This window comes from Sarcophilus harrisii, chromosome 2, assembly GCF_902635505.1.
Source record: "Sarcophilus harrisii chromosome 2, mSarHar1.11, whole genome shotgun sequence".
Classification (NCBI taxonomy): domain Eukaryota; kingdom Metazoa; phylum Chordata; class Mammalia; order Dasyuromorphia; family Dasyuridae; genus Sarcophilus; species Sarcophilus harrisii.
The window spans coordinates 89,870,741-89,893,099 of NC_045427.1; the positions used below are offsets into that span (position 1 = coordinate 89,870,741).

Genomic DNA, 22,359 nt, shown 5'->3' on the forward strand with positions numbered 1-22,359 from the left:
CACACCTCTCACACCTTTAGAGATCACACCTTTAAGAGATCATATATAAGGAGCTCCCACAAGCCAACTAGAGACTTTTGGAAGATTCACAAGTCAGGATTCAGTGGAGAAGATTCACAAGTCACAGCTCCCACAATCTCACTCTCAGAGGAGGAGTCAGATTCATTCCATATTATACCTGCGTGCTGGCTGGAAGCTTTTGGATTCAGAGGAAGGTAGAGGCTGAAGCTGGAGAGTCAAAGGACTAGTGGCGAGAGCTCTTGGAACCAAGGAGAAAGATAGGCCTCTATTAAAGCTAGCCAGGCCCCAGGAAAAGGGACAAGAGTTAAAAGAAAACAATAAAGGATTGGACTTTAACTCCTGGCTGCATATGAGGTGATTATTACAGTGAACTAAGACAAAGGTTGCCTCCAGAAGCCCCGCAAGAAATCTGCTCCCAGAGAATGATTATGATTTAAAGAAGAGAACATTACACTTCCTATTCTCACTTTCTATGCCTTTGAATCAAAGTCATCAGGCATCAAAATATATGTTGATTTAACTTGAGCTATCTTATAAATTTCTTCATATAATTTCTCTACAACCTTAACCTTAGTGGCCAAACTTCTTGTAGAGCTTTAATTATTTTCATGGTAGTCTTTAGGCAAGTACTTAAGACTGGTAATGGAATATGGATAGGAAATGATAACTATCACTTGAAATAATGTTTGTGTTACCTTTTTATAGATAAAACTCACTTTGCATATTTCATTTTTGCTTTCCTTGAAGTACTTGTGAGGCATCCCTTTAATTTAGTAGAATATGTGAAAGTTGGGGTCAGCCAGTGGAGAAGAAAGGAATAATGCATTGTAAGTAGAGTATATAAATTCCCCTTATTATTTAGCGTAAGAAGTGGCCACCGTTTTTCTTACTTACATTTCATGTAACTTTGGTAAGTTGGAGAATACGTCAGCTTCTATTACTTCCAAGGCATCATTTTGAGAGATTTCTCTGTGGATAAAGAGATGCTTGATTAGATTAAATTAAATTACTAATATTTATTAAAAATCTGTTATATATCATGGGGGTAATGAAAAGCCATAGTTGTTATCTCTAAGAAGTTTATAGTTTAGGTGGAGAGATCATATATAGAATTTATATAATGTCTCATTGTGTGGGAGGCACAATTAGAAAATAATTCCTAGGCAATGTATAAGCAAATGAAAAATCAAAGAATCTTTAAATCTTTAATATGAAAAGATATTATCAAGAATCTAATCTGGCCCTTGGTTTTACAGATAAGGAAACTAAGGCCCAAAGAAGTTAATAGTTCACTTAATGTTGAATATCATAAAGCTGCTTAACAACAGAGCCAGGATCAGAGATTTCAAGACTTAGAACTCTCCAATCAGGAATCTCTTCTGTAGTACAAATGAATCTATTATGGACAACTTTTTAAAGATGGGTTTTTGATCTGAGCTTTGAAGGATGAATAGGATTTGGATATAGAAGATGGGGAAGATATTTTGGTAGAAGGAAGAATATGAACAAAACAAGAAAGTATGGGTTACCTGTGGTATGTGTTATTTTCAGTGTGAAGGGAGAAGGGGCCACAGAAAATGTTTGAATTGGGCTAAAGATATTATTATGAAATGTTGCAACTGAAAAAAAAGAAATATTACAACTGGTCCTTTGGGAAATAGAGAAGTAGATAAGGAGAGAAATCAACGTGATGATTGGAGTCTGCCCTCCTCATCCTGACTGGCACCCCTGACCAACTGTTACTAGCAGACAGAAAGGCACAGGAATTATAGAAGTGGCAGCACCTCCTAGACCATTGGCTCTACTTCCATCTTAGTCCTCACATTTGGGGAACTCTTTTGGAAGAGACTAGTCATCCCCACTAACTGCCAACCACCTGACATTCACAGGCCAGGTGAACCAGCCAACAAGGCAAGCTGAGAGAAAGACAGGAGGTAACATGCATTATCTTAACTACCACCACCATCTTACTGCCAAGTACCTCTAGACCATGATGGAGATAGCCTAAGACCCCAAATCAAGGAGTTTTGGAAATAGCAATCTAGTGTCCAGCAATTTTGAAAAGCAATTACTATGGAGATATGGTCTGGAAACTACTCCTGAAGGCGCCTCAATCACAGTTACTGGAAAAAAAATTCTTTCCACCAGAGTTCTTAACTCTGTTAAACAGTTCAACAAAAGAAACCTTTACCATTTTTTCCAGTTGAAATGACATCAGAGAAGAGGAATTGCCATCTTGTTTTGCCACTGTACCCTGAGGATAATGGGACCTTTCCATCTGACTTTACTCTGCTACCCTTCCATGTGATTTCCAATATTAGAATGTGAACTTTTTGAAAGCAGGGTTTGCCTTACTTTTCTATTTGTTTCCCCGTTCTTTAGCTCAGTGTTTTGCGCTAATATATGATTAATAAGTGCTTCCTTTAATCATCCATTGATGTAATTTGCCTTATTTATTTCTAACTTTCTGAATTCAATAATAAACTATATCTCCTTGAATTAGAGATGAATCAATGTTGAACAAAATAAATGATATAACAGAGGGGGAAGGATTTTCCTAATAGGATGGAGTTTGTGAGTCATTTTCTGATTGGGTAACGCACATCAAGAATTTAAATGGTACAATGTACAGCATGCTAGTCCTACAGTCAGAAAAATCTTACTTGAAATCTGGTTTTATTAGCTGTGTGATCCTAGTCAAGTTGCTTAAACTCTGTCTGCTTCAATTTCTGAATTGCAACAAAGAGATAATAAAGTGCTTGCCCTTCAGGGTTGTTTTGAGGATCAAAGGAAATATTTGTAAAGTACTTAGCATAGTGTTTGGTGCATAGTAAATGATTAGTAAATGCTTATTTACTTCTTCTTATTTCCTTTCCCCATCAACCTCAGTGGAAAGATAATTCTGGGACACTCCTCATAAAGGGCTGACCATAGGAGAGTGTCATAGCATCTGTGATAGAGTCTGAGAAAATTTCAGAAGATAGTGTTATACCCACCAGTGCCCTCTTATATTGGGTTGTATGCATCAAAGGTCAGGTGAGGTCCTAATTGATAACATAATCCTTTTTTTAAATATCCTTATTATAATCCTTATTATTCAATGCATTTTAAAGTGTCTAGAATGTTCCTGGTATCTCAGGGACATGAGTTTAAATAGAATGCGTTATCTCTTTATTTCTGTATTATCATAGCTTTTAGCAAACTTTTTGCCTATGTTTTTGTGTGTGTATTTTAAAAAAAACTGTTTTATTTATTTTAAACATTCTTTTTAAATTTTGAGTTTCAAATTCTCTGCCTCCTTCCACCACCTCACTGATAAGGCAATCAGATAACTCAACTTACTGATAAGGCAAGCAATATATTAATGACACATGAGAAATCATGGCAAACATTTCCATATTACTAAAATATAAAGAAAGTGAGAAAATTAGACTTCAATTGACACTCAGAGTTAATTATCCTTTTGGAGGTTGATAATATTTCTTTTTATAATGAGTCCTTTGGAATTGGTTTGAATCATTGTATTGACTGTATTGTAGTCAACTCTCACAGCTGATTATAATCACAACATTGCTATGCCTGTGCACAATGATCTCCCAGTTCTCACTTCACTTTGCATCAATTTATACATATCTTGCCATGATTTTCCTGAAACCACTCCACTCATCATTTCTTATAGTAAAACAATACTCCATCCCAGCTTGTTTAACCATTCCCCAATTGAAGCATTTCCCCTTGATTTTAAATTCTTTGCCACCTTAAAAAGAGATATAAATAGTTTTCCTTTTTCTTTGACTTCTTTGAGATACAGACCTAGTTAGTGGTATTATTGAACAAAGACCATGAAGCTTTATAGCCCTTTGGGTATAATTCTAAATTGTTCTCTAAAATGGTGGGACCAGTTTACTACTCCATCAACAATTCATTAATGTACTATTTTTCCTCATCACCTCCAACATTTGTCATTTCTGATAGGTATAAGATGATACCTATTGATGGGTTTTAATTTGCACTTCTCGGATGGGTAGTAATTTAGAGCATTTTTATATGACCATAGTTTTGATTTTTTCTTTTGAAATCTGCCCATTCATATCCTTTGACCATTTATTTAGTGAGGAATGGCTCTTATTTTTAAAAACTTATTCAATTTTCTATATATTTGAGACACATGATCTTTTTTAGAGAATCTTGCTTTATTTTTGATATTTCTTGTTCATGAAAAAATAGATTCCACAATTATGTCTTTAAATTAAGTCTATTTTTAAATTTTGCTTTGTTTCAGATTATGACTTACTGCTATCTTTCTTTTCTGTTTTTTTTTTATTGTAGCAGAAGCATATTAGATTCTGCTCTTGTTCTTTATTTTAATTCTCTCTGTGTCTCTTTTAAATGACAAATTATTGGATTGTGCTTTCCACCTTTTTCTGCTATCCACTTCCATTTTATAGGTGAGCTCAATACATTCACATTCACAGTTATCAATAACTGTATATTTCCCTTGATCTCATTTTCTTGTTTGTTTTTCTCTTTTTTCTTTTTATCTTATCCTTCCTCAAAACCCATTTTCTTTTTAGCTATTGCCTTCCTTAATCCATCCTCCTTTTCTCATACCCCCTTTCTTTTATCTTCCTCCTCTCCTATTTCCCTATTAAGAAAAAAAGATTTTCATGCAACTAAGTGTATGTGTGTGCATATACTATATATACATACATACATATATATAGACATGCATGTATCTATGTACATACATACACATATTATCCATATTATCGTCTGCTACAGATCAGGTATTAGGAAATGGTGGCCAAAGGTCTCTCCAAGCTATTTCCCTGACTCATTTTCTTTTTACTCTTTTATTACTTTTACCCTTAATTTTTGTTATGGGAACCTGGAGTTTGGAGAAAATACTTGTCTCCTTCAATTCCCCCAGTCTGATCTTTCTTATGAATCCTTATTCTATGCCTATGGGTGGAGAATCTGGAGAGTATGCTTCTTGGATTGCTCTCTCCAAAATGACAGAATCTTTTCTATTTTCCTCATAAATTGCCTACTCTTCAGGTTTCAAATATTATGCTTCTCACATCCTTCTTTGGAAGATGGAAAGGTACAAGATCTCTGATATATCCTCTATCTCACTTTCTATCTTACTCTATTTCCCCCCCTCCCCCATTTTTTCTTTAAACGATCCTTCATATTCCTGGTTGGTCTGGTTGAAGAAAATTCCTCTGGCTAATTTGTATCAAGGGGCCTTCAAAATGAAAACAGACTCTTTAATTCATTTCCTGGATTAGCATTGGTCTCTAAGGCTAAGGACCAATTACCAAAACCTTCTCAATCCTCCTTCCTCAGCCTCATCTTCTCTGAATGCTCTCAGCATAAGATCTCCTTCTAGATTCCTCTTCTATGAATCTTAACAGTCACTCCTAATTTTCCTCTTGTTGGTCAAGATGAGCTATGAGATTCATCTAAGAGCCAATACAAACTGTATGACATTTTTTTGTTCTATGTTCCTCATTTTTATCTCCAGAGACCTCTCCACGGAAGTAACTATTTCATGAATTTTTCATTTCATAAGAATTAAAAAAATTGGCACTTATAATATGTGATCTTAGCAAATTTCTCTCCTCTAATAATCAGAGGAAACATCACCACAACTTGAAAGAGTTAAGATATCACTGCAGGGCCCTCATTTATTCTTAGGGAGTAACTTGGAATGTAAGGAGAAGAGAGTCCACTACTCAGAGGCTCAGACCTCATGAAGAGACTGGGCAACTTAATTAGTTAATGTTTATAAAGTGACTTGGAAATGAAAAGTGCTATTATTAGGTGTATTGGGGAAGGAGCCCATGCAGTTTTAATGCAGCAGCTGAGAGTGTCTCAGGAAATCTTACAGGCAGAATTAATTTAAATTGGCTTAGAAAGGAGCACTGTCACCCAGACTGGAAAACAGCTGAAGTGCTGAGAAGAAATATAAAAGCCAAGGGAATGTACTGAAGGGAGGGAAAGAGAAGTCCAGTGAGAGCACTAAAAGTACATAACTCAATGGTGTAGGTAATCGAAGGTGTTGCTTTTGAATTCAGTTGCTTAGTGAATCTATCAAGGTTTGGGGTTTAAATACCCAGTTGAAATGTGATTGCCCCGGCTAAGGCTATGAGTCTATATCTTTAGTGATTCATTCTGCACATTAAATAGCTCACACCAGAAAGTAGGGAGTCATTTCTGGTATTTTGGAATGGGGAGGTGGCTAGGGGATTCTTTCCAAAGTCAAATAATCATCAATTATCCCCTTTCAAGTGTGAGAACTATATGGAGGATGTGAGTAGGTTGTAGCATATTTCCAACAAAGTTGAATAGAAGAAAGTATATAGTGGGGACAGAAACTTTGTATCTCCTTCCCTTTGTGATTATTTTTGCTGTTTGCTTCCATTTTAAATATGATACTAGAAAGATGTATGACTGAAAAAGGAGGTGGGCTGATTCTGTGGTATGGATGAAAGATGGTAGATGGTTCCTCTATTCTGCTGATATGCTGGCAGGGTCAAGAGTTCTAGAGATGGCTCCAAGCATGCTGAATAAATCCTCTGGGGGGGGGACTTAAAGGAGAAAATGGACAATAGTTGCATAGGATGAAAAGAAGAATTGGGTTGAAATCTGCAGAATTGAAGGGAAAACCCAGGTCACTGAGATCACAGAATCATGAAAGTCTGAAAACTGGATTCCAGGAGACATTAGCCTGTTGTTTGAACCTTGCTTCTACTGGAACATCTGATGATTTGGATCTATCAAATACTAGGAAAATTCTGTAGGATAATTTAAAAATGAAGAGAAATGTGTTCAAATATTTAAAGCAATAGAGAAGAACAGAAAAAAGGATAAGAAAAGTAAAAGAGAAATCTTTGAAGGTTATTCCTAGTGATATCAATAGATTTAAGTTATTCCTGATCATTATCTAGGCTATAGTTATACTAAGAGTAGCATATTCCTGCCTTATAATTTGGGTACATGAATTGATCACCATATACATTTATGTTCTAAAAATACTTAAAATTAATTTGGCAATTCATTGTCAAAGAGGGACCTGACCAAGAAAGAAAAATACCTCTGGGAAGGAAAGCAAATGTTTGCAAATAAGATTCTTCCAAAAAGATTCTCCATTTTATGTTCTTCATGATGAAGTCCAAAGAAATATGGGATATATGTTGAGCTGAGAGTTGGGTGACCAGGTTTCTAGGTGCAGCTCTGCTGCTTCTTAGCTGTAAGGTAATCTTTCTGAAACCTTGCTATTGTAAAGAATTTTGGACATCATATAAATATACCTTGCAATGTCCCTGACATAAGCATGCATATATATATTATCATGTGTTGCTCTCTATATATGCATATATATATATATATATATATATATATATATATATATATATATATATATATATATATGTTCCTTGAACTCTTACAATAGCAGGGAGCTCTGTACCTTATAGGCAGTGAGACTATAATGTCAGTGAGACATTTTGAGAGATCTCTACACTGACCTGAAATCTGTCTCCTTGTCATTTCCCCCCTCCCTGATCCTAATTCTCCTCTTTGGAGTCACAAAGAATATTTAATCTTTCTTTCACATAACAACCCTTATTAAAGATAGGGGATCATTTCCTTTCCCCACTCATGGTTTCCTTTACCTAAGTGATATCTCACCACTCTTCACACATATATTTTCTCCTATGTAAAATGAAAGAGATGAAAAAGGTAATCTCTTACAACTCCTAACACTGACATTCTGTTACATACTTCTGAAATTTAGACTATATCACTTCTGGGAACTCTCCAACAGATGGCACTGGTAAACCAAAAAAACATTAAACTACCCATCAAGAACTGGGAACTTTGGGGGTAGTCCTGTGAGGAGAAAGAGGACATTACATTTCTTCCCCAGAGGACGGAAATGCCCCTCCTCCTAAGCCATAACTTATTTATTACATGTCAGATTTGTACTTTGGATGGTTTGGGAATTTGAACGTTTATTATCCTAGGAAGGAGGAGCTGTGGAATGTAGTAACTTGGAAGGTTGTCATGCTATTCTGGTAGAGATGGTGGAAAAGAGAAATTCTCTCCTCCTATTAAGCCCTGTCAAATCCACCCCAAGCACCACATGAAATACACAATAAAACTGCTGGCTGAATCATTGGGGGCTGGTCCTCTAGAATGAAAGGAAAATTCCTTCTAAGTATTCCCCAACAGGCCGTCAATCTGTAAATGGGCTGAAAGCCCCTATGAGTTATAACTAGGTCTGCAGGAAGAGGTTTGGAATCCTTTTATAATCACCCAAGCAGTCAGTGATGGTAATTGAGAATCAGGATTATAAAAATAACTTTGCTTATCGGAACATTTTACACCACTCTTAAGTGCAACATCATAAAAGCAAGATAACTTGAAACAGCCTTTCCTATATTGTTGTTAGTAAGGGATTTTTCACTTTCAGGTAATTTGAAGGTAATTTTGAAATAAAAAGGCTGAATCTTAAAAGTGCATACTCATGGAGAACTGTAGAGCATCCATAAACTAGTACCTGCTCTTGACCCTAGTACTTAATAGCCCATATTTTCAAGTCAACAGAGAAAAAGAGGTAAATGGTAAAAGCTCATTTGGGGGTAAAACTTCATTTTTAGATTGATGAAAGCAAAGATTTAAAGCCCCTTTCTTCCAATTATTTTGCTAGTGCTCCATGTTTATGAATGAGAAAAATTTTCTGAATATGGTATACAGAAGGAAAAAGCCCAAAGAAAAAAGGAATCCAAATAAAACGAATCAATAAGAGACTTCAAGATTATTACATCTAGTACATATAATAATGAAAGAGACTTGACTGGTTAGAAGATCTGGGTTTTAGTCTCACTACTGTCACCAATTAGCTATGACACCTTGGGGAGGTTATTTAACATATCTAGGTGATAAATTGCTCTCCTGAAAATAATGAATGGTTTAGATGACCTTGAATCTGAATCTAAAGGTTGTGAGCCTGGGTCAGGAATGATTGTGTATCTGAGACTGTGTACTGGACAAGAAACAGGAAGGAAGGAAAGTGAGCAGTGGCTGTTGTATGTTTCTAACCCTGGTGTGGATTATCTGTTCCAGTGTTCAGCCTAGTCTGAAGTTGTACATCTTAAGGTGACGAGCTCAGACCAATGTTGAGCCTACAGTTTTGTCATTCTGAGTCTTCAAAGCTTCTGAGTAAGCTGAAGATGATTAGGGCCAAAAGTAGTTTACTAAATCTCCAACTAGAGGCAGACTTACAAGTTTTATTATCTAGATTCAAAATTGGATCAGCTGCCTACAAATCTTGGTTCAGGAGTGTGGTGAACAGACTTTAATTGGCTCAGACAGCTTTGGAGGTTCACTGGAAAAGGTAGTTCAATAACCTGAGTTTACCCTGAGAACTTTTTAATGACCTAGCTCTCAAGACCAAGGAAAGCAGCAGCAGGTCCCCCAAAATACAAAATAGGACTAAACAAGTTGCATCCATTACTTCTGAAAGTGTCCTGAGCTTGATCCTAACACAAATTAAAATTCATAATTAAAAATTAATTCACTTTAGTTAAGAATTTTAAAATTATCATAAAGAGTTATTATGTTGATAGAGATATACTAGACAGAAACTTAGAAGAAAACAGCTTGGATATAAGTTCAACTAGAGTTTCTGGAAGAAAGGAAATACAATTAAAAAAAAAGGAGTTAAGCATAAACTTATAGACAAAACGAAAGCCCAAGAGAAAAAATAGAAAATTTATGAGAGTTATAAAGGAAAAATTTGGAGGAAAAATTAATAGCTTAAAAATAGAGTAGTGAATTAGTGGAATAGATTAAGTACACAATACACAATTGTAAAGGATCATAATGATTTAGTCTGATAAAAGAATCAAGCTTTTGGGATAAAAATGTAACATTTGACAAAAATTGCTGAGAAAATTGAAAAGCAATTTATGCCAAGATAAAGTCAAAATGGATAAAATGATTTAGAAATTAAGTGATACTGTAAGTCAATTAGAAGAGCATGGAAAAAAATGTACCTGGAAGCCCTATGAAGAAGAGAAGCATTTATGACGAAGCAAGAAGCAGAGAAGATCACACGTAGTTAACTGGATAATTTTGATTCCATGAAAAAAAAAAAAAAAACATTTTGCACAAACAAAACTAATGCAGCCAAAATTGGAAGAAAAATAACAAACTGGGGAAAAATTTATAGCCAGCTTCTTTGATAAAGACCTCATTTCTCAAACATGTAGGAAATTGGACCAATTTTTTTTTTAAATGAGTCATTCTACAATTGATAAATGATCAAATGATTTAAACAGGAAGTTTTCCAAAGAAGAAATAAAAACTAATTATAGTCACTTAAAGAAATGCTCTACATCACTATTGATTAAGAAAATGCAAATGAAAACAACTCTCATATACCACTACCCCATGTCCTGTTAGCTAACAGGACACAAAAAGAAAATGACTGGTGGAGGGGATGTGGAAAAATTGTGACACTTATGTAATGTTGGTGGAGGTTTCAACTAGTTTAATCATTCTGGAGAACTATTCCTTACTGTTCTAAGGGCTCTAAAACCATGCATACCCTTTAATTCAGCAATTACCTGGTCTTTATCCTAAAGAGATCAAGAAAAGTGGAAAAGGATTTATATGTACAAAAAAATATTTAGAGCAACTCTTTTTATGTGGTGGCAAAGAACTGGAAATGTATATTCCTTGGGGGATGGCTGAATTAATTGTGGTATATGATTGTGATGGAATAGTATTGTGCCCTAAGAAATAATGAGGGTGCTGGCTTCAAAAAACATCTGTAAATACTTATGTGAACTGATGCAAAGTGAAGTGAAAAGAACCAGGAGAACATTGGATAGAATGTCAACAATACTGGAAGGACGATCATCTATGAAAGAATTAGGTACTCTGATCAAAGCAATTAGAATTCCGAAGAACCATAATGAAAAATGTTATTTTCTTCCAGAGAGAGATCTGATAAATTCCACAGACTAAAACATTCTTTTTCTTTTACTTTATTTTTATTGTTTAATTTCACCTCTGCTTTCTTTCACAACGTAACTAATATGGAATTATGTTTTGCATGACATATATGTGTGTATATGTATGTGTGTGTGTGTGTGTGATATCACATTGCTTGCCTTTTCAATCTGTGGGAAAACAGTGGGAGGCAGTGAGATGATTTGGAATTCAAATAAAAAAATGAATATTAATGTTTACATGTAATAGGGAATTTTTTTCTTTTAAATGGTATTTCCCCCCAGTTACCTTTCCAAAAAATTTTAACATTAATTTTTACAAGATCTTAAGTTTCAATTTTTTTTCCTTTCCTTTGTTTCCTTCTTTCTTCTGAAGAAATTAGGTGGTTTGATATAGTTTGTACAAATGCTATCATATAGAACATAATTTCCATAATAAGGCAATACATTCCACAATAAGGCAAATGAAAATATATGCTTTGATCTGCATTCAGGATCCTCTTTATCTGAATATGTATAGCATTTTCTTTCATGAGTCTTTTGTACTTTTCTTGGATTGTTGTGTTGCTGAAAAGAGTTGAGTCAATGATAGTTGATCATCACACAATGTTATTGATACTGAATACAATATTTTTCTGGTTCTGTTCAGTTCACTTTGCATGAATTCATACCAAGTCTTTCCAGGTTTTTCTGAAATTTATCATTTCTTATTGCATAATAGTATTCTATTACATACATATATTACAAATTGTTCAGATCTTTTTCCTAGATCATGTTTTTCCAATGAGGTATTTTACATTTTCTTCATTTTTTTCTTCTTTTAATTTTGCTTGAATGATTCTTGATGTTTCATGGAATCATTAACTTCCATTTACCCAATTCTAATTTTCAAGGATGTATTTTCTTCAGTTCACTTTTGTACCTCCTTTCACATTTGGCCAATTTTATTTTTTTAAAAATTATTTCCAGGGCAGCTAGATAGTGCAGTGGCTAGAGCACTAGCCCTGAAGTCAGGAAGACCTGAGTTCAAATGTGGTCTCAGATACTTAACACTTCCTAGCCATGTGTCCCTGGGCAAGTCACTTAACCACAATTGCCTCAGCAAAAAAAGGAAAATAAAAAAAAAATAAAATTATTTTCTTCAGTAGATTTTCCCCCCATTTGGCCAATTCAGTTTTTTTAAGGAATTGTTTTCTTTAGTCATTTTTTGTGGTTCCTTTTTACAGCTGTTGACTTTCCTTTCATAATTCTTCTATATATCCCTTATGTTTTCCCACAAATTTTCTTCTCTCTTATTTGATTTTTAAAGTTCATTTTGAACTATTCTAAGAGGTGATTTTGGGTTTGAGACCAAGTCTTACTCTCCCCCCTCTCCCCCCCCCCCCCGCCCTTTGAGGCTTCACATGTGGGCCTTTTTGTCCTTGTTGCCTTCTTCTGAGTTTATGTTTTGATCTCCCCTGTTGCCATAGAATGCTTCTATGGTCAGAAATCTTTCTGTTATTTTTGTTATTTTATAAAAGTTGAGTAGTTATGGTCCTGGGCATGCGAGGCACTATCCCAAGCTCTTGTGCAGGGGGTCAGTGGTGTGTTCACTGACTTTCCATACTGGGATCTCAGGTGTTGACATCTTGCTAACTGTTCTGGGGTAGCCCACCCTAGTTGTACCTGTTTTCTTGATATCCTGAGGATGGTAATTTGCCTTCTGTGGTGCAAGTAGTATGTTGAGGAGTCTAGGTTGCCGATGTGTATGTTGTGGCTAAGAGCCTCCCACTAGCTTGCCTAACTTCTGTTTTGGGATGCACTCCTTTTTTATCCAAGTGAAACAGACATTTCCTGAAGTCCTTCCAAGTTCTTTTAAGCTAGAGAATTGTTTTATGCCATCTTTTTGTGGGTTCTGTCACTCCAGAATCCCATTTAGAAGCTTGATTTAATATTGTTTCTAAAGGAAACTAGGGAATGCTCAGGCAATTTCCTGGATTCTCTTTTCCATTTTGTCTCAACCTCTAATGCCATGAAATATATATTTTTTAAAAAAGAAATAACAGCTTAACACAAGAGGAACAAAACATTAGTCAGATGACAGATCGCTTGAAAATTAGAATGACCTAAATGACTTCTAGAATCTCTTCCAAATCTAACATTCTATATGGTAGTACAGTGCAAAGAAAACCATAACCTGCCTTTTGACATATGGATAAAGTGTATTCAATGAAATATGTTACTCAAGTAGCTCTATGTAAAATGGTTTCTAGGTATGGACCAGTAGTGAATCATTGGCCTCACATTTCAGGTTGGCCCTGCCATAAAACTAAATAAAGTAAAATAAATGAATAGAGCCAGAGGCCAGGAGTGGAAATGGTATATTCACTATCCAGCTTACAATTATTGGTGGAATTATTCCATGTGTTTGGCCTGCTTTTGGGCTCTATTGATCAATAATGTGATTTATCATCGGTGAGTCTGCTGTGGGGTAACTTGCACCAGTGCCTCCATTGTTGCCATCTCTTGGGCCTGCAAAGTCCCCTATCCTATCTTTGTTCTTCCATTATTTTTAAAAAACCTATTGGGAGTACATTCCCTATTGGGAATCCTTGCCCAGGTCAATTATTAATAGTTGTTGGGGGAAAAGTAGAGATTGTCCATATGTTTATGTATTCTGCTCATTGGTCTGTTCTCTGAATTAAAAAAAAAAAGAAGAAAGAGGTATAAATCATCCTTTTGGATCACTGTTATAGGCCAAAATAAAGAGATGACTCCTCTTACAGCAGTCCATTTTTCTAAAAGTCCTTGCTAGCCAGTCACTAATCATCTTGGATGCTACCTTAGTTACTGGAAACCACTTATTTGTTGGTTTTGTCCTCTTAATATAATCTAGAATAGAGAAGTATAATCATGAAACAATATAGGGCTAAAGACATTAATTTTATTAATATTTGGGGCATCATGAAGAGGAAATTTTCTCTACTGATGCAGGTTGGGACCTTCTCTGCAATTTAGAGTCTTAGTGAGTTGTTTGGAACACTCAAGTTGTGATTTGTCAAGGGTCATGCAACTAGTATATGTCAGAGGTGCTGGGTGAACTTAGGTCTTCCTGGCTTCAAGTTCATCTCTTATGCTCGTAAATGGATCTCCTCTCATTAACTCCTTTTCCAATACAGGAACAAACTATTGTGGGTAAGTTCTTTAAAATGCTCAAACCCTCTTTCCTGCCTTAGGAAACACTGGGCTTTCAGTCTTATCCAATTATCACTTATCCTCTGGATGGAACTCCAATAGGTATTCAAAATGTAGTCAACTATATTTTCAAGATTTTTCAGGAAGAAAGAGATCTTATATATTTTATGAAGATTCTTAACTAGGACTAAATCAGAAAGGGATTTCCATTTATCCAGCACACTCCAATAACTTGAAGCCCTTATTCTGTAAAGCTTTAGCTTGGGAGCAAAGTCACATCTGGGAACCTGAGTGAAGTGACAGGAACATTTTTGGCAGCACACCTTGGCAGTCTTGTCAAGGATTCCAGGATTTCCCCTGGTAGAAAATCAGTTGCCTGCATTATTGCATTAAACTGTCCCATTTAATCTGACAAGCATTTGATCCTGAGAGATGAGCTTTCAAACCAAGTCCCTGGATTTGAAAGCATTAGCCTTGTCTCTGTACACAGCAATTTTCTAACCAGTGACTTGCAAGGATGTGTAACATAAGACTACATGCAGTACATTTAGAAGGTGAGTTTTCTGTTTGCTGCATTAAGGTCAGTGGAACACAAATTCTTAAAAACGCTGATGGTTTTCTTGAATCAGAGAAATCACAAAACTTGCCACAAAAGCTGATAATTCAAAGGGAGGTGAGATTATAATGCTCACACCAATCTTCAGGTATGGACCAACCCTCAGCAAAATAACAAAGGAGCTGGGGGTATGTCTTTGGTTGCCTTGTGTTCCTGTTTTCAAAGCCAATTCTAAAAAGATCACAGGAACATAGAGTTTTGGGCTGTATACGTCTGACTCTCTCACTTTCCAGATGAAGAAAATGGGATCCAGAGAACATGTCCAAAACTGAACTTATTATCTTTCCCTCTAAAATCCACTCTCTTAAGTTCAATATTACTATTGAGGACACCATTATTCTTTAAGTTACCCATAGTGTCATTTTCAAATCCTCACTCTCTCATTTCCCCCTTATCCAACAATTTCCTAGTCCTGTCAATTCTACCTTTGCAATATCTCTCATATACACTTACCTCGTCTTCCTCTGGCAGGGTTGCCTCATTTTCTCACACCTGTACTATTGCAATAGTTAGCTGGTTTGTCTCTTTGCCTCAAACCAACTTCCTACTCCAGTCCATCCTTCACTCAGTTACAAAAGTAATCTTCCTAAAGCTCAAGTCTTACCACATCACCAACTTATTCAATTAACTCCACTGGTTCTTTATTACTTTCAAGATCAAATTTGAAATCTGTCCAGGATTTATATCTCCATTTTCATTGTCTGTCATCCATGTCTGGAATTCTTTCTCTTTACATTTCTATTCCCTGGCTCCTTGTCTTCCTCTAAGTTTCAAATAAAATCTCACCTTTATTAAGAAGCCTTTCCCAGCTATTGCCTTTCTTCTGTAGTTATCTCCTAATTCAGTGATTAAGGGCTCCATAAGGATAGAGGCAAAGGATGGCTTAGTTTTCCTAATCAATCTAGGGAACTGAAACTTGGGAAATTCTTTAGCTTGAAATGGCTAAAATCTCTCACTGAATCTGGGGCCATTTCCAATTGTCAACCTATGTCTTGCTCCTGGACCTTGATGACTGGAAAAAGGAGTGAGACTTAGCATACTTTTACCTCATTTAAGTTTGATTCATTTGAAGGTCAGGATATCACCCTCTGGATGTCATTTTTTTTTTTGAGAATGGAGTAGGAACCTTAGAATACAAGGTCCTTGAAGACAGGAGCTATTTTGGTCTTTGTATCTCCGTTGCTTCGCACAGTGGTTGGTGCATAATGGGCACTAGATAATAACTTGTTGATTTGACTTGAAATCATTTGTTCAAAGTCATATAGCTAGTAAATAGCAAAGTCATGATTTGGACCAATCAAAAGATCATATATTAGAGCAAAAAGAAATCTTCCAAGTCATGGGTTTTTCTCCTCATTTTATAAGCAAGGAAATGGGGATGAGAGAGTGAAGTGATTTTTCCCCAGTGTCACACAAATACTAATCGCTAGAGAAGAAATTGAAATCTAGATCCCTTGACTTCAAGTATACTAGCCTATAGAATTGCAGGAAGTGCCTGAAAGGATTCTAGTTCTATGAGCCAGCTCTTTTCAGAGCAGAGAAAAGCTAAATAAGCACACAGGATATAAAAATGAATGCAAAGGATATAAAAGTGAGTATAAAGGATATAAAAATTAGTTTTCCTTCTTTAACTGATCTCAAGTCTTGAGACTTTCAGAGTTCATTTTGCTGTCTCCTCCCCTAATTCCTTTGTTTTTTCAAAGTGAGTTTTATAAGCAATTAATAAAGATGTAAGAGAAAATGAATGTCATACTTTAGTATGTCATGATGGGGATAACACAATTCTTAGATAGATTATCTCCTATTATTTGGTGAGTATTTTACATGACTTCTGCATTACCCCCAACCCTATTAGTGCCTTTGGCAGTTACCCCTCCTCTTCCTCCTACTTGCCAGCAAGTATTTGTCACTATAATCAAATCAATATTACCATTGTTGGAAAATGTATATAGCCTACTCCCCTTTGGGTCCACTCATCATACTTGTAGCTTTTTAAGCCAAAATATTCCTCCCTAGTCACCATTCATCTATACATGTTGTCTTTTCTATTGTAATGGAAGTTTGGTGAGGACAGATACTGTCTCACTTTTGTATTAGGACAGAATAAGATCTTAATAAATGTTCATTCATTGATTTATTCAGTACTATAGCAACCAGCTTCACTTTAAGTGCATTACCAACTGCTCCTTATAGTACACAAGTAATTCTTTGTGCTATTGGCTTGAAAGAGAATATGGGGGAAATATTAGTACCTCTAGACTATAAGATGGATCCAGGCCATTGCTTGGTATTTTAAAGACTACAAGGGCTTCTGAACCTAATAATCATGCATTTATTTATTTAATGTTTTGATAATTATATTTCAATATCATTAGTTTCCTTGGGTAATGATCTTTATATTTTTTTATGTATTTAAAAACATTTTGCTGACGAGAGATCCATAGACTTTACCACACTCTGAAAGGGATCTGTGACATGTTTACTACAGCATCTTTTTCTTTTTTTTACTATGCAATTAGAATTAAGTGATTTGTCCAGGGTCACACAGGTAGTAAGGGTTAAGAGTCTGAGGCTGATTTTGAAAGTAGGGCCTCTTGACTCTGGGTATGGTGCTTTATCCAATGTGACATCAGGCTTGTTCTGTCTTAACAAGGTTAAGAACCTTGGTTTTAGCCATTATGCTTCAGCTGAGTTTAATTTCTCTTCTAGTGGGCTGGTGTAGTTAATCCATTCAGAAGAGAAATTCTGGAGGTTTAAGAGAATGAGTATTTGAAGAGCTGTGTATAGCAATTAGTCATCCAACAAACGCTTCAGAGAAAAATGACATATTTTAATTTTTTAAAGCTCACAGTCTAAGTGGCAAGTAGTATATGACACAATTTCCTAATATTATCACTATAGAAATAGCCTCATTTTTGCTTCCGAAGGTCTCAGGCCTCTGAAGTTTTGCATCTCAGACCCATCCTGATCTTATGGGTCCCTAAATGATTATAGTCCTTCTTTTGGGTGGGAGACTCCTATTTAAACAAGTACATCAAGACTATTTCTTTTGTTTCAGTATGTGAGATATAGTAATTGCATACTATTTTCAATCATTCATTAATTTCCCCAAACTTTTGTTTACTTTATTTCTGTGCCTCTTACACACATTTCCTTCTACAATCCTCTTCTAAAGATTTTCCCAGATACCACACTATAACATGGAGAGCAATCTTGAGTTAAAGGCTGCATCTCCAAGATCACATAATTAGTAAGATTAGGAAGAAATTTCTAAATCCTAGATGATCCTATCAAGGAGGAAAGACTTCTAATGTTACTGGGAATGAACTATGTGTCGCTCATTGGAAGAGTAGTCTAACTTATTTTGGGGAAGATTCATTGCCAGGAAACTAATTTCCAGGAAACAGGTTGTTTTTTTTCCTTCAGCCACAATTACTCATGAAGACTGGCTGATAATTTTTTTTTTTCCCATGAGGCAATTAGGGTTAAAGTGATGGGCCAAACTGCTGAGAGTCACACAGCTAGTACATGTCAAATGTCTGAGGCTGGTTTTGAACCTCCCGTCCTCCTGATTCCAGAGTCAGTAACAATTAAGATGAAGAGAGATTTTGATCTGTGTCAGTGGAGGGAGTGAAATCACAGATAACTAAAGAACTGAAGTAATTGCATAATTTTAAAATAATACAAGTTAACATTTTCTGACTTTTTCTTTGAAAGAGAGAAGGTGGAAGAGATAACTTCAAACTAACTTAATTAAGTTGATTTTTTCATACCTGTGGATTCTAATGAACTTTTTTCTCTTGGGTCAGTAGGCATTTTCATTCAAAGAAAGTATGCCACATAGAAAAAAAGTATTGTCTCTGCAGTTAGAAAATATGGCTTCCAGTTTTGTGTCTTCCATTTGCTACCTGGGAGATTTTGAATGAGTCACTTTAGTTCACTAGGTCTCAGTTTCCTCATTTGTGAAATGAAGATCTTTAATAAAATAGCCATTAAAGTATTTTCTAGCTCTAGACTGCTAGATGAATCTAGACTGCTAGATGCTAGCATAGGAGGAAGAGTCAGGAAGACCTGAGCTAGAATATGACTTTACACATGTACAAGTTGTATGTGATTCTAGGCAAGTCATGCCTACTCTCTCTGCCTCAGTTTCCTCATCTGTAAAATAAAGATAATAATAACACCTACCTCCCAGAATTGTTTTGAGGATAAAATAAAACACAATATTTGCAAAATTCTTTGAAACCTTAAAATTTCTATATAAATGTGTGTTGTTTGCACTGGTCTAGATCAATTAGGTCAGTATCTTAGAATGCAGTGCTAACGAACCCAAAGTTGATAGTTTAATCCTTGAATGGGCCAATTTCCACACTGAAAAACACTGTTTCCTAGCCACAAACGGACCCCTAAATAAACTCCCAGAACAACTCCCTAATCTTGTCCATATAGTGAACCAACTATTCGATGCCTTTATTCACATGAAGAGATTTGGCAAGCATAGATTACTCTCGACAGGGGAGGAACAATTCAAAGTTCAAGCTCATCAAATGGAAGGTCAGGAACATTTTAGAGAAAGGCAGGTGAAGAATGGAGTTCCCTGAAGGACTTTGATGAATTGGGAGATTTCATCTCTATCTGTGGGTGATGGGGACATGCATTATTTGGGAGGAAGGGAACTATGTAGACTCTTCAAAGATATTCTAAAGTCCTTGACTACATTATTTCTTTTGTTGTTCAGTGTCCAACTTGGTGTGACTCCATTTGAGGTTTTCTTGACAAAGAAAATAGAGAATTTTGCCATTTCCTTCTCCAGTTCTTTTTATAGATAAGGAAATGGAGGCAAACAGGGTTAAGTGACTTGCTCAGAATCACACAGCTACTAAGTTTTTGAGGCTGGATTTAAACTGAGGTCTCCCTGATTCTAGGACTGGCTGTCTATTATATATTGATGTTTTGCTACTCCAAATGTCTCTTGCTTTCATATCCCCATTAATAGTAAATACAAACTCATTAATAAGCAATGATTGTAGCTACCATAGCTAGAAGGCAGGCTAATAAGACCAGAAAGATATTTAATTAGGTAAAATTCACCACCAATTTCCTTAAGAGGCAGAAGAGAGTGTTTTTAAAGTACAATTTAATTTTCATTGTGTGGTTCTTAGTCAAATTAGTTTCCTTTGTCATTGGAAATCTGAGTCTTTATGAAAGATGTACATGGCCCCAACGGGAGTATGGTTGAAATGGTGGTCAAGACCATTGAACCACACTAATGTAGACCCTCAAGTTAAACCCTCATGTTTTTAAACAAAAATAATGCCAACAGCAAATGATCACAAATCATCATGCCATTTTTTAAAACTAGCATTTGTCCTCAAAAAATTCCAAAGAACTATTTATTCTTCTCCACAATCTGTCTTCCAAGCCATCCTAGTAAAAAAAATGTGAATAGTACTTGTATCCAAATGAGCAAGATAAACTTTTAGAGGCTCCTCAAAATGGTTTCCATTTTTGAAATGAGTATTTATGTTTTTTTGTTCCAATTAAGCCTTAAAGATACTTCCAGGAAGATGGTAGATTTAGAGGCTGCAAGGAAGCCTATCTCCTCAGTTTCTTGTTTGAGAACAATAGACCAAAAGAAAGCAAAAGCTACTAGAATTTCTCAAAAGAACTTTTTTTTTTGAAATTTTTTTTGAAAATCACACAAAACAATTGGCAACCCACATAAGTGCTATAATACAATGGAATTACTATGAATTCAAAGGAGTTAAGGCCAAAATACCGGAAGAAAAATAGAATGAAACAAAAGCAACAGTAACAGGGAGACAAAATGGTACAGTGGGAAGTATGTTGCTTCTACAGTCAGAGATCCTGGGTTCAAATCCTGAGTATTACCTAGGTAAATTTAGGTACGGAGATTCCCTGAGTCACAAATTCTTCATTAATAGTCTGTAAAGTTCCTTCTCTATCCATGAATATCAGAAACAAAGTTAGAGTTTTCTTAGGACACAACAATGGATGATAAACATCTTGTAATAATTAGATCAAGAAAAAAATAGCATGAAGATCACAAGGTAAAATGAAGTGAGAGGTAAATGAATATGATTAAAGTATAACAGGATAACATAAAAAAACATAATGAAAAGGAAGAAAAACTTTTTTTGGGAGAGTTGTCTATAATACAGTTAAAAACGTTGTTCCCATGATACCTAGACCATAGTTCAGTGACAAGCTTACTTCATTTAACACTTTTGTAGTAAATGAGTTGCTGTTCTTGGAGTCATGAAGATTTGGTTTGAATCCCATTTCAGATACCAACTGTATGATTCTTGACAAGTCATTTTACTTCCCTTGGCTTTAGTTTCTACATATTTAAAAAAAATTAGGTTTGATAACCTCAGAAGTCCCTTCTAGGTTTTAAAAATAATTTTACGTCTAATACCTGTGACAAGGCAAATTTTTTAGTTTTTCCATTTACAAGGTCAATAAGTTGGATTCAATTACTTCTGAGGGTCTTTCCAGCTCTTTGATGATATATATATGTGTGTGTGTGTGTGTGTGTGTGTGTGTGTGTGTGTGTGAATTGTTTTCATCACAGGCTTCCTGAGCTGGATTGATCTATTTCCAATACACTTCTGAGTAGTTTTTCCCCCCTATATTCTATGAATATAGTACCTTATTTAGGGCTGAGTTCATTTGGTTAATAATCATTTCAAGTTGAATAATACATATTTAGGGAAATATATTCATTAAAAAACCCCTCTCAAATCTAGTTTTTTATTTATTATTCAGGCCAGCATGATTCTTCTTTATGACAGACTTATGATTTTTCAGTCACTCAATTGTTTATGACTCTATGGTCCAATGTACTGGCAAAGATACAGCATTTTTTTCTCCAGTGGGTTAAAACAAACAGGATCAGTAACTTGCCAAGGGTCACACAGGTAGTGTCTGATGCTGGATTTGAATTCATCTCCCTGACTCACAACCCAGTGCTTTATCCATTGGGCATCCTAGCTGCCCCCCATAGCAGAATACTTCAGGGAATTGGGGTGAGTGAGAATTTGAAGTAGTCTCTTTTTCCTTAGTTTAATTATTAGACTAAGAATTCACAAAAAGAAACATCTTATTAACAGTTCTGACTGTAGGTTACTCAACCTCTACTATGCCAGAGAAAATAAAATAATGAGATGACACATTTATTACCATTGATTTTATTAAATGTGTTGTCAGAGAGGAAAGTAATAGAGGAGAACAGCTTGAAGACAATTATACCAAAATCCATGCAAGGCAGAGAAGTCTGAGAGACTTCATGCTGAACTTCAATATCCTTTTGTTTATTATGCAGCTTTCTTCCTAGCAGATGTGATGCCTCCAGGGCTCTTCAAAGTGCAGCAACAACAAAACAAATGCAGCAATGCTCAAACATATATATGGTCAGTAATAGCCTAGATCACTGTTTCCCAAAGAGAGAGGGAATGTGGTGAACTTCCATTAGAGGTGAAAACAAAGGTTGTTTTTTGGGGT

General features: G+C 35.6%; 1 protein-coding gene across 1 annotated transcript in view; it reads right to left on the bottom strand.

Moving 5' to 3' along the window:
• The window catches only part of FSHR (follicle stimulating hormone receptor), a 229,042-nt gene that overhangs the window by 80,657 nt on the left and 126,026 nt on the right, over positions 1–22,359 (bottom strand). The window contains exon 3 of the mRNA XM_003758290.3: positions 916–990. Coding sequence (XP_003758338.1) covers positions 916–990 — 75 coding nt within the window. The remainder of the gene's footprint in view (positions 1–915; positions 991–22,359) is intronic.